At 39.8% G+C, this 13,621-nt stretch overlaps 1 protein-coding gene across 1 annotated transcript; it reads right to left on the minus strand.

Annotated features, from left to right (window-relative positions):
• Positions 1-1,040: 1,040 nt before the first annotated feature.
• Positions 1,041-4,521, minus strand: slc18a3a (solute carrier family 18 member 3a). The gene has a single exon (XM_077582000.1). It carries the CDS (start codon positions 4,282-4,284, stop codon positions 2,716-2,718), a length of 1,569 nt encoding a protein of 522 aa, XP_077438126.1. The 5' UTR covers positions 4,285-4,521; the 3' UTR covers positions 1,041-2,715.
• Between the last annotated feature and the right edge of the window lie 9,100 nt (positions 4,522-13,621).

Below are 13,621 nucleotides of genomic sequence, written 5' to 3' on the forward strand. Positions count from 1 at the left end.
GCTGGCCAAAAATGCCCTTTTAGTCGTTATTTCCTGTCTGAAAATAATCATTTAATTTTGGTTAATTTATTCTAATTTAATTATGGCATTTTTTAACTCCCCCACGTCTATTTAGGCTTCAATTTGATATTACGTCTTCCAATGAGTGCTAATTTAGGAAAATATTGTGAAGATTTTGTATATGCAGCTCTGGAAAAAAATTAAATGATCAGTTTCTCTGATTTTTCATGGAAATTGAGTAAAATCAACATTTTTTTTCTATAAACTGCTGACGACATAATTTCCGAATTCTAAATACAAATATTGTCATTTAGAGTGTTTATTTGCTGAAAATCAAATATGGTCAAAATGTTTTTGTGTGTGTGTGTGTTTTTATCTGTTAATTATTTCTACAACAATATATCTAATTAAAAATAGTACAATGTAAATATAAACATCCTGTTTTTAATGCACATCCCTCCACTTTTATAAATATAAATTTCAACCATTAGTGTGAAGAAATAATTTTTTAGCTGTACTTTTTGCAAACTCAACTTTTAAATATGACAAATAACACATCTTTGCCAACTATCTATGCCGGTGACTTATAGTGACAGCGAGAGCATGCAATTAAATTCTCATCCACTAGGTAGCATAAGGTAAGATTGACTTGAATCCACCTGTTGCCATTCATACAACAGAAAAATTCAATCCGGGAGTTAAACTGAGACAAGATCATCACTTTGAGTACTCTTTTAGTAACATTTTTATTTGGTGGGTTGCTGTGATTTTTTTATTTTGTTAACTGGCAGCCTTGGCTCAATAAAGATTGTGAAACACTGTCATAAAGCACCAAAGGCCATACATCTAGCATGTACACAATCATGAGCCCATGTTACATTAATAACTGTAATCAGTTGTTAAATGAATCAAAGTAAACAAACGACTAGCTAGCTTTAAGCTAGCATACTAGCATAATAATAACCAGGATGATGAGTGATTTTTGTTTTGGGGTGTGCCGTGAAATATTTCTAATGTAAAATATGCACAATGGCTCAGTATAGTTTGGGAAACTTTTTTTCTTTTTTTTTAATGATTCCCAACAGCAAAGCGGTTCACATAATATCCATTGAATGTCTGTACACTAATATACATGTATATACAGTATACAGAATCAGATCATACATTGAGGCTTTGCATTCCGTGACTACATCTTCATAAAAAATAAAAAAAAAACACCAGAAATAAAAATATTCAGGGACACACACACACATACACAACCATACACGTACATTTTGCATAATTATTGAGTTGATAGCGGCGCAACTGAAAACGTAACATACATTGCACGTGTATATTCAAACGTATTGACACTTAAAATCCCTGAATTGTAAACTTCTACAATCACTTTTTTTTTTTCAAGGCCTCTGCATGGCTATCGTCTACTGCAAAAAGCTGAAGCTGAAAGGACACAATTGTAGATTTGGCACTTCAATTTAAATTTTTAGTCGCCAATTCCATATTTGTGTTTTTTTTTGTTTTGTTTTGAAATCTGTGGAATCTATACTTAGCTGTTTACTGAAAAAATATTCGTGGAATCGCTGCATTTATTTTTGCTCTTTCTGTAATGTGCTAAAATGCCACACGATGGCGCCAAATCCCTGGCTAATAGGAAAGTAGTAATTGGTGTCAAGAAAGTCTGTTGAAGCGATGCATTACGGCTGCTGTAACATTTTTTTTTGTATGGGAGGAGTTAAGTTTAGCCGAGGTTGTTTCGGAGAGTATTGGCAGATGACAAACAATTGACAACTCCTGTTAATAGCGGAAAAAAGATCGTAATTTACAGCCATTACAAAAGGTCAATCATTTACGTAGATGACTTTTGTCTAAATGAAGCTCCTCAACTCGCTTCAACAAAGTTCCTTGGCACCAAAGCATAACTTTTGTCTAAGTGAAGCCCCTCAACTCACTTCAATATTCTCCCTTAGCACCAAGAAGCAATCCTTACAATATTTTAATATTAGACAGGGCTTTGGGCTGAGCACAAATGCAGTGAATAGGTGAGTTTTTCAGTGAATAATGAAGGGTAGGACTACAAAAAAAATGTGAATGCCAAACAGTCGGTCTGCATTTTCGTTTTTTACAGTTAACGGCCCTCCAAGAGAAACATTAACTATTGTGATTCTCAAAGTGGCACACTTGCTCCCTCTAGTGGTACGCAAAAAATCACAGATTTTAAAATGAATGCGTTTTTAAGTTTGAATTAAATTTTTATGTAAGTGTTGTTTTTTTTTACTCCAATTTAGGGTAATGTTAAATATTCTTATATATATACTGTTATATTATTTAGAGGGGGTAATGTTCTGAGAAAAAAAAACTTGTATATTTGTGACATAATAAAGTGGCAAATTTGAGAGTTTATTTTTTGTAATTTTTTTGGGCAAATTTGCCACTTAATAATGTTGCTAATATACACGTTTTTTCTCATAAATTTGTAAGTTTTTCCTCTGGATATTATTACCCTAAATCTAAGGTGGATTTTTTTAAGCCCCTAATACACCGTCGTTTGTTCATGATAGTACTTGGAGAGCGAAATATTTTTAGAGGTGGTCCACGTGGTAAAAAGTTCAACAACATACAAGCGATCCTAAAAAATATATTTTTGAAGTGGGCGTCGTTTGCTCGATCGCGGCCTCCCGCGAATAACGAGGGATTCTCGTCCCTGTTTTTCTTTCTTCACGCATACTCGCCCCCCGAGGACTCCTCCTCGGAGAAGGATGGTCGCACGAACGTCTCGATGCCATTTTCGTCCAAGGTGGCGCACAGGCCTTTCCTCTTCTTCTCCTCCTGCTCCATCTTGATGGTGTCGTACAGGCCGGTGGCGCCGTCCTCCAGCAGCATGTTCCTCTCCGAGTAGGAAGGCCTCATCTGGGCCACGTTCTTGAGCAGCAGCAGGGCGGGCGCGTACAGCACGTTGGCCAAACCCATGCCCAGGTTGAGCTGCACGAAACCCAGGTCATGCACGATCTTGCCGGCCACCACCGGCCCCATGGCGTAGGCCACGCAGTAGGAGATGTCGGCGATGGCGTACACGCTGCCGTACACGGACACGTAGCGCAGGTCCACCAGGAAGCCCAGCGTGGGCAGCAGCGCCGTGTCGACGAAGGCGATGCCGAAGCAGATGCCGCACAGCGGGATCATCAGCTCGCCGAAGTTCTTGCACGCCGGCACCGTGCACGAGCTGGCCCCGATGAACACCATGCCGATGGCGCCGTAGAACCACTGCAGGTGGGGGTACTTGGCGGCCAGCTTGACGGTCAGGAAGACCCCCAGCACGTGAGGGAAGAAGGCGGGGAACCACGTCATGCCGATCTCCCACTGACTGGCCTGCATGGTCTCCTCCATCCACTTGGCGATGGTGGGCTCCAGGAAGGCCAGCGGGATGTTGCAGATGGTCAGCGCCCCGGCCACCACCGCGATGTAAGGGTCCATCATCAGCCGGTAGATGGGCGTGCCCACCGGCATGTTGGCCCTCTCCCGGTTGGAGAACGGTTTGAGCACCACCAGGCACAAGACCCCGTCCACCAGGCACACGGCGGCCAGGATGAGGAAGGGCACCCGCTTGCCGGCGAACTCGTACAGCACCCCGCCGAAAGGGGGCGCCACCAGACTCCCGAACGAGATGAAGGCCAGCGCGATGCCCAGAGACTTGCTGCGCTCCGCCTCCTCCGTGTAGCGGTCCGCGATGAGCGCGATGCCGGAAGTATCCGCGAAAGCCGAGCCGATGCCTTGCATGCTGCGCGCCACGAACAACGAGGCGTAATTCTCCGCGAAGGCGAACATGAGCGTGGACAGGAACATGATGCTCAGGCCGATCACCAGCGGGATGTCGTAGCCCACCCGGTCGATGAAGGTGCCGCTCAGGGGGTTGACGAGCAGCTGCACGATGGCTTTGGAGGCGAACAGCACGCCGATTTGCACGTCGAAGTTGTCCGCGGCGACGACGCGCCGGTGCGAAGTGGCGTTGCTGGAGTTGCCGTGCGTCGGGAACGGAGGAAGTTGCGCGTGCGCCGCCGCCGCCTGCAGCCCCTCCAGGTAGTCCGGGATGATGGGCACGATGACCATGTAGAGCATGTTGTCCAGAAGCAGAACCACGCACACGATGACCAGGATGATGCGGTTGTTCCGAGCCGGATCTTGCATGGCGCTGCCCAGCTGCTTAGTTCGGTCCCCCATCTTGGAGAGTTTGGAGGCGGCCACTTGCGCCAAATTCGGAGCGTGTCCCGTGCTTGCCTCCGGCTCCATTTTTACGTCTTCACTTTTATACGCGCAGTCAGCGGAGAATCACAACTTTTTCTTTTACTTACAGCTTTCTTTGTAGCGTCTCCATCTCAACAGGTAACTTTGTCGCCATCTTCCTCCAGCAGATTTACTCTCTCGTCACTTGTTTCCAGTCATCGTTTGGCGACGAGCGGGCTGCTTTTTAGACGCGCACTGACAAGCTTGTTGACTCCCGCGGGTGAAGCCTGCACTTCGCTTCCCCTCCCAACTTGAGAAGCCAAAGGCAGTGACGCACGCTCCTTTTATGCTAATTAAATACGTGCACACACGCGCGCGCACACACTCAGCTCCCCGCATTGCCACGCTGAAAAAATTCAGGTGCTTCCCCTGGTTCCACATTGTACGCAACTTTATATTTAATTGATGCCATAAGATAAAAATAAAAAATAAATAATAATAATAATATATATATATCACTTAAAGCAAATCAATTAATATTTCTTGATGCTTGTTTTTTTCATTTTGCCAATTTTCTTCACTTAAAAAAAAAAAAATTTAAAAAAAAAAAATATATATATATTAACCCCCCCCGACAGCCCCACCTAATCTCTTCCCTTAAATTGAACATATTAATAATATAGGTGAGACCGGGGTTTGTTGTCACATGGGTAAGTTGTCACATATCACATTTATCTTCCATACCAGAGGGCGCGGCTAAAAAGTGGAATAGCAATCTATGAGCCAGAGCCAGGCAGCAACCATTTTGCGCAAAACAATGTAAAGAAAAGCTTGATATATTTTAAAACAAATTTATTCCAGGTAAAAATTCTAGCAGTGATACATGTGGAATTGTTTGAGGAGAAATTGGAGCAACTTGTCATACCGTAGTCATTGTTCTCAAGGTTTTGGTATTCTCAATGGTGACCCATTGACTTTATTGCATGTTGCATAATATTTTATTTGTTCAGTGATTCTGTTCAACAACATTTTCAAGCGCAATGATTAACATTTTTTTTGTGCCTGACTTCAAGTTCACTTTGAATCAGAAAAAGAGAAAATGAGCAATAATCTTGTCCTTGTTTTATTAGTTGCAAAAGCCAGTGTGACATCTTACCTGCCCCATATGGCGAGACAACTTACCCGATGATGGGGCACCATGACTCGCAATATGAAAATAACATAAATGCAAAATATATACCTTTCTTTCGTCTGATATATATCTTGTTAATATATTATGTAACGAGTCCATTGAATATGTAAGACTGTAAAAAGTCTGACATCAAGCTAAACGTGGCCAGAGTAGCCAGAGCCATTTCAAGCTGCTTGCAGCTCGAGTCATTTTTGGTATTATAGCCCCATCTAGTGGTGCATGTGTGGAAACACTGTCGTCCAATTCAGTGTACTGTATCTCAAATTGTATTGAGCCAAGGCACATATAAAAACTCTCACAACATGCCACCAAACAAAAATGTAATTTAAAGTTTAATATACTGAAATAATGTTGATCTAGCCACAATTAATCACAAATTAAATCTGTTTAACTGAACACAAAACTATATAAAAAAAAATATTGTATGAATGGCAACAGGTGGAAAAGCAGGTTCATTAAACCTGCTGCCATCCAGTGGAAGAGATTTCATTGATTTGTCTGTCACGTTGCTGGATGGACAAAGATACAATATTTGTTTTAAATATATGCATAATTTGTGGAACAATTAAATGAAATTGGATTAATTTCAATAGAGCAGTGATTTCCGGCCACTATTTCGTGACTTTGTTTATGTATCTAATCTATGCTAGAGGCAGAAAACAAAAATAAAGTACCACTGATTGTCACACCCAACAAATTGGGGCTAAGAACAAGTAAATGCCCATTACATGTAAGACCTATTGAAAAATAAAATAAAATAACTGAAAATTTAAATAATGTTAAATTTTGCTCTTTCCTTTTGAGAGGTATTCAATAAACAAGTAATATGTCGGTTTATAACAGTGCTGTAAAAGAGGACTACTGTAATTTTGGTGCGTTTATTTCGGTGGAGGAAAAAAAAAGGGAGAATACTGACATCTAGTGGACAAAAAAAGTAAGTGGGGAAAGATGTGGAAAGACGCTAGTGATGTTTACAAAATTAACTTTAAATATCTAGGTTCTATAAAAAGCAAACAAGCAAGAAAGAAAAACTTTAATAAAGTAATAAGATAATATAAAGATATATCATTTGAGCAAAGGTGGCACCGTGTGCAAATCCGTGGTATTTTTTTATATTTGGCCAGCAGAGGTCCCTCTTCGCCATACATTTGTATGAATAATTACTCTGTGTAATTTGCTCGGACAAATATTTAGAAAGATAAAATTTTAACCCTAGAAATATAATGTGGTACATTAAGACTTGTTCTAAAAAACAAAAAACAACAACAAAACAAAAACTAAAGCACTTTAAAAACAACCTGCATCCAAAGTGCCGTACATAAAGAAAAAATCAGATATTTGAAAACAAGACAGATAAAACAATAAATACAAATTAACTTGTTATCATAATTAACTTTCTCACCAATCACATTCAAACTAAATGAGAGTTAGTCAAGTCAGCACACACCTGCTACCAATTAATGTGCCTCTGCATGATGAACCCTCAAATAAAAGTTCCGCTGTTTTAGTAGGCTCTTTCCTGACAATTTTTTCTTTCTTTACTTCTGATTTAGTTACTCAGTTACAGTTACTTTTCAGTTACTTGGTTCGTCACAAACTGAGGATGTGGCTGCGTTCAGACTAACCGTTACACTTCGAGTACTTACAGTTGCTTAGTTGAAGTTCATTTCTTAATTCCAGTTACTTAGTTACAAAGTGGAGTTTTGGGCTGCGTTCAAAATGAATCACGTTCAAATTCGTGTTAAATGGGAGTCAACAGACGTGATATGTGAACTTGTTCTAGTCGGCATTTCACCATCCTAAACATTAGTTAAACTTCCTTCACTTTCCAAATGCTTTTGTCCAATAACATTATTATTTTTTTTCCCATGCAGCGCTGACGTACACATGAAGACGACATGCACTTTACGTAAGCGCTAGCATGTTTTTAAGCGGTTTTTGACGGCTTTGCCACACTCGCCTTCATACAACATGAACGCGGCTTGTGTTGTCCTTTCCTCTCGGGTCTTTGTGTGACGTACGTAGTAGGACACGTTAAATCCGGCCAATGAACCCAATCCAACCCACCCCAAAAAAAAATAAGGGGATCAAAATTTTCTCATTTTATTTTTAGATGACCTGTTACGTCAGTCAGCATCGATAATCACATTTATTTCCCTTGGCGAGCGTTCTCTAAGTGGAAGGCTTAAGCGACACACACGTGAACGCGCGCACACACAAATCCATTTTAAAAAGTCATTTTTACATTTTATATAACGATGAATGCACTTTTGAAGTAAGTTTCTTTATACATTATTGTTGTACTTTTATTTAAGTACGAAAGCTGAAACATCTGCTTTTAGTCTCACAAGCAGGCCAAAGTACTATATCAAAGAAAAAAGTAGTACTTTGGCGCCATCTTGGTGCCAAGGATGAAGTGAGTAGAGGAGCTTCTACAAGAAGTCCCATAGCTGTGTCTAATAAAAAAAAAAGTAGTATTTTGGCGCCATCAGTTAGTACTAACTGTTGCTGTGAGGGGAAGAGCTGATTCAGATATTAAAGTAGTACTTTGGCGCCATCTTGGTGCCAAGGATGAAGTAAGGAGAGGAGCTTCTACTAGAAGTCCCATAGCTGTGTCTAATAAAAAAGTAGTATTTTGGCGCCATCAGTTAGTACTAACTGTTGCTGTGAGGGGAAGAGCTGATTCAGATATTAAAGTAGTACTTTGGCGCCATCTTGGTGCCAAGGATGAAGTGAGTAGAGGAGCTTCTACTAGAAGTCCCATAGCTGTGTCTAATAAAAAAAAAAGTAGTATTTTGGCGTCATCAGTTAGTACTAACTGTTGCTGTGAGGGGAAGAGCTGATTCAGATATTAAAGTAGTACTTTGGCGCCATCTTGGTGCCAAGGATGAAGTAAGGAGAGGAGCTTCTACTAGAAGTCCCATAGCTGTGTCTAATAAAAAAGTAGTATTTTGGCGCCATCAGTTAGTACTAACTGTTGCTGTGAGGGGAAGAGCTGATTCAGATATTAAAGTAGTACTTTGGCGCCATCTTGGTGCCAAGGATGGAGTGAGGAGAGGAGCTTCTACAAGAAGTCCCATAGCTGTGTCTAATGAAAAAAAGTAGTATTTTGGCGCCATCAGTTAGTACTAACTGTTGCTGTGAGGGGAAGAGCTGATTCAGATATTAAAGTAGTACTTTGGCGCCATCTTGGTGCCAAGGATGAAGTAAGGAGAGGAGCTTCTACTAGAAGTCCCATAGCTGTGTCTAATAAAAAAGTAGTATTTTGGCGCCATCAGTTAGTACTAACTGTTGCTGTGAGGGGAAGAGCTGATTCAGATATTAAAGTAGTACTTTGGCGCCATCTTGGTGCCAAGGATGGAGTGAGGAGAGGAGCTTCTACAAGAAGTCCCATAGCTGTGTCTAATGAAAAAAAGTAGTATTTTGGCGCCATCAGTTAGTACTAACTGTTGCTGTGAGGGGAAGAGCTGATTCAGATATTAAAGTAGTACTTTGGCGCCATCTTGGTGCCAAGGATGAAGTAAGGAGAGGAGCTTCTACTAGAAGTCCCATAGCTGTGTCTAATAAAAAAGTAGTATTTTGGCGCCATCAGTTAGTACTAACTGTTGCTGTGAGGGGAAGAGCTGATTCAGATATTAAAGTAGTACTTTGGCGCCATCTTGGTGCCAAGGATGGAGTGAGGAGAGGAGCTTCTACAAGAAGTCCCATAGCTGTGTCTAATGAAAAAAAGTAGTATTTTGGCGCCATCAGTTAGTACTAACTGTTGCTGTGAGGGGAAGAGCTGATTCAGATATTAAAATAGTACTTTGCACGCACGCACATACAAAAAAAAAAAAAGAGAGCAATGATGATGACATGTCAAATCGGTAAAATTACTGAATGAACAATACTGAGCTCTCCAGAAAAAATAAATTAAAAAATAAATAAATAAATAAATAGTGCATCTATTGGCCTTTCAAAAAAAAAAAACAATTGGTGCGATTTTGCGGCAATTTTGTCGTGATCTGATTTCAACGCAAGCTCAGGAAATTCAAGATGGCCACGTCATCTTGTACACTCGCCAAAGTATTCACGTCGAAATCCCCGAACCCGCCGCTGCCAAATAACGTCGGAAATAAACCTGGCTGAGCATGAATGGTTGCACAATGAAACTGCGAGTGTGTGACTGAAAACATCATGTAAAGAAGCACACGTGATAACGTGAAGCACGTCAGTGTTTGCAAAGGCAAATTCCTGGCGTATCAGCCGGTGACTTTCCCGCATGCTTCACATTCCAGCTCGAGTAGAGCTTTCTGCAATCCTTTCAAATTAAGAGAACGAGATCACATTCGTGTTCAAGTGTGGCTGCATTCAAAACCTTTTTTGTTTATTTTTTTATTTGTGTGCGTCTTTTTGTGTTAGCGTGTACATGAAGTGCTCGTAAGCCACGTGGTGTGAAGAGTGTGTGGCGGCCGCGCTGTGTTCAACGTGAGCGGTTTAATGAATTAAAAGCGCGATTTCTAAAGAGCACTGACGCACAGCCAGGCCCACTTTAATCCAGATTACACTCAAACACTAATCCTGTAAAAATACGCTTTCTTCTAGACAAATAATGTCTTTTTTTTTTTTTCCTCCTCCCTAGTGTGTGAATTTAATTGTTGTCCCTGGGACCCCCGCAACAGGGCAGGCCACCCAGACCAAAGGGAAGGGGAGGGGCTACAACAAACGGTAAACAACGACAAATTAGTGCCACTTCTCATAAAAATTGCGATTCTCATTTAGCACGATTCAACTGTCCCAAAATCGATTTTATTTAAATTGTTTGTGTGTGCTTTTACTGGGAGCGCTATTTATGTTGTACCTGATTTGGCCACTTAGGGGCAGTGTGGTTCCGCACGTCCTGATACACTGTTAAATTGTAGCCTCATTAGAGAGCAGAAGGGAAAAGTCACAATCACGTTATGCCGGTAAAAGTTGTTTCTTTTTCGTAGTGCAGGAAGAGCATATGCCGGCGAGTAATGTAAAGATGCTTCCTGAAGCGTTTTGCATGAATAGACGTTCTTTGGAGTGATAAAAAAGTGCCGCGATTAGCGCGCTAATGCTAATCTGCATCTTCAATAAACAATCGCCATTAATTGTGTTTCATTCAAATGACTTGTTTCGTTTTAGTTTGTTTAACTTTTGCAAGAATCCTTCTAAGTGGGTCAGAAAACAGGAAAATAAAATGATTCATCGCATGGCCATTAAAAAAAAAAAAAGCCTTACTGTGCACGGTCGTAAAAAAAAATGCTTTAATATATATACATGGTTGTTTTAAAAAAAACATGCCTGACTATACGTAAGGTTAAACATGGTTGTTGTTGTTTTTTTAAAGACGCCTTTTTTTTTAAAGACTATAAATGGTCATTAAAAAAAAAATGCCTTACTCTACATGGCTGTTAAAAAAAAAAAACGCCTTACTATATACATGGTCATTTTCTTTCTTAAAAGATGCCTTACAATATGGTCATTACTACATACACTCTAAAAACAGTTGGGTCAAAAATAACCCAACAATGGGTCAAAAATGGACCGATCCTCTACTTGGGTCAATTTGACCCAACTTTGAGTCAAGAAATGGGTCTTTTAGTGTAAAACAACTCATAAATATTGGTCGGATGCTTTACTTGGGTCAAAAAATTTAAAATTGACCCATAAAGTAGCTCGGTTCATTTTTGATCTGTAATTATCAATAATTGGGTTACTTTTGACCCAAGTGTTTTTAGAGTGTACTATGTAATTCCCATTCGTTTGATGTTGTTTCATCTCTTGCACTTTTTTTTTTATCCCATCGGAAAGTTGTGCGTAGTCGACAATCCCCATTGGTCATGTAATCCTTTCAAAAAGCCCATATGACAACCTCATTGGTTGAGCAGACATAATCCTCGGTGAACTCTAAGTACCTGAATATGTTTGATTGTAAGAGAGGGAAGCGGCTGGGAGATGGTTTAAAAAAAAAAAAAAAAAAAAAAAGAGACTGACAGCCATGTTAATTATTAGGTTTTACACTGTTCATTGTTTATTATTATTATGATTTGTATTATTAGTAAAAGGACAATCTCCCCGACACTCCCCCATATTTAAGTGCAGTGTCTGATGTGATGGCACTTTGCGTAAAAAGTTTCCAAACCAATTGCAAGTAAATGAGAGCAATGTGATTACGTAACACGTCCGACAGGCTGTCAATAATCTGTTAAGCAACACGCGGGAAATTCCAAATGTCTGTCGCAACCTCTGGCTGTTATTATCTCCAACCTGCATTTCATTGTAATTACACGCATGTCACATCTTCATTATGTTAGTCCAGTGGTTAGGATGGCGGAGAGGGAGAAAAAAAAAGACAGAAGACTTTCAATAGATTGCATAATTTGTTTTCATGTTAAATCAGGTTTATAGACAGAAAATAGATCAGGGAGGAGCAAAGAAAATGTCAGGAGGAAAAGAAATTAAAGGATGTTCCCATCTGGAGAGCAGAAACGAGGCCAAGACGGGCACAAATCATATACAGTGGAACCCCAAAAGTCACATTCCCCAAAACTGGGCTACAATTTCAACTTATACCTCGGAAAGTCACACTTCATTTTTGTAAAGTTTTGTCCAAACCCACTCGCTGGGTAGCAGATTGGGCTACTTTTACCCAGAGTGGGGGTAATCATTTTGATTGGATTAAAGATTGGATTTGGGTGTGCTGAAGGATGGAAACACATATAGTTGGGTCCCTACACTTGGGTCAAAAAAGTGGGTCAAAAAGAGACGGTCTAGACTTTTTGGGTTATGTATTTAACCTAGAAATTTGGGTCAAATGAATAACCCACAAAACAGCCCAATTTTGAGGGGATTTGTTGGTTATGGTTTTAGTTTTTTGGTTATTCATTTGACCCAACACCCTTAAAACTGTTGGGCGAAAACTAACCCAATATTTGTATAAAAAAAAAAAAAAGGACCGATCTACTACTTGGGTTAATTTGACCCAACTTTGTGTTATTTTGTACCAATAATTGGGTTGTTTGGTACAAGACATCCCAGGAAGTTGGCTTAAATTGACCCAAGCAGCAAGTTAGTCCAATTTTTGACTGAAATTGGGTTATTTTTCAACTAGACATTTTAAGTGTGATTTTGGGTTAACTGAATAGTTCAAAAAGTTTGGTCAGCCTGTTTTTGACCCAATATGGTTATTTTTCAACTAACTGTTTTTAGAGTGTACACCATTAAAACTGCTGGGTCAAAAATTGGACCAACCCAGTAACTTGTGCCAATTTTACCCAACTTTGTTTTATTAGGGCGTTGTTTTGTACCAGTGTTTTTGTTGTCTTGTGCAAAACAACCCAGATGACCAAATTGGGTCAAATTGACCTAAATTAGCGGCTCAGTCCAACTTTTGACCCAAGTTGGTTGTATTTGACTCAGCAGTTTGACGAGTGCAGGTTCGAAGCCCGGAAAAAATGGAAGAAAAATTTAAATTGAAACCGCAGGTGAACTGATAATCTGGTTAAAGCCACTTCTTGATACCTTTAACTCATCTGTTTGGGTAGTACCGCCCTGTTAGATCAAAATCTTGACCTAAAGTGCTGGGTCAAATTCCCAACCCAATGTGCTGGGTGTAAACAACCCAGTCAGTACCTGTTGGACCCAGTGCTGGGTTATCTATTTCCACCAATTTTAACACGGCAGTTTAAAGAGTGCACTCTAAAAACAGTTGGGTCAAAAATAACCCAATTATGGATAAAAAATGGACCGATCCACTTTATGGGTCAATTTGACCCAACCTTCTGGCCTGTTTTAGACAAAATGACCCAATTTTTTGACCCAAGTAAAGGATCTGACCAATATTTATTAATTGTTTTAAGATGATTTACCCATTTATTGATTCAAAGTTGGGTCAAAGGAGGATCGGTCCATTTTTGACCCATAGTTGGGTTATTTTTTACCCAACTGTTTTTAGAGTAGGAAATCAAGTGTCGGCGTTTCTTTTTTAATGGGCATGTTGTTGTTATTTAAACTTTGACAGAAATATGAACCCAAATTTTAAATTCTTTGAACTAATTTGTTTTAATTTCAATTTTAATTTTATTTTATTTTATTTTATTTTTAAAGGACTTGTAATTTTTTTTTTTTGGAGGTTCCACTGTAGTACACGTACGACAATCGAGACACATTTTGTTGGTTTTTTAAACCTACTGTCAGGATAATGAT

Source organism: Vanacampus margaritifer, chromosome 12 (genome assembly GCF_051991255.1).
Source record: "Vanacampus margaritifer isolate UIUO_Vmar chromosome 12, RoL_Vmar_1.0, whole genome shotgun sequence".
Lineage (NCBI taxonomy): Eukaryota > Metazoa > Chordata > Actinopteri > Syngnathiformes > Syngnathidae > Vanacampus > Vanacampus margaritifer.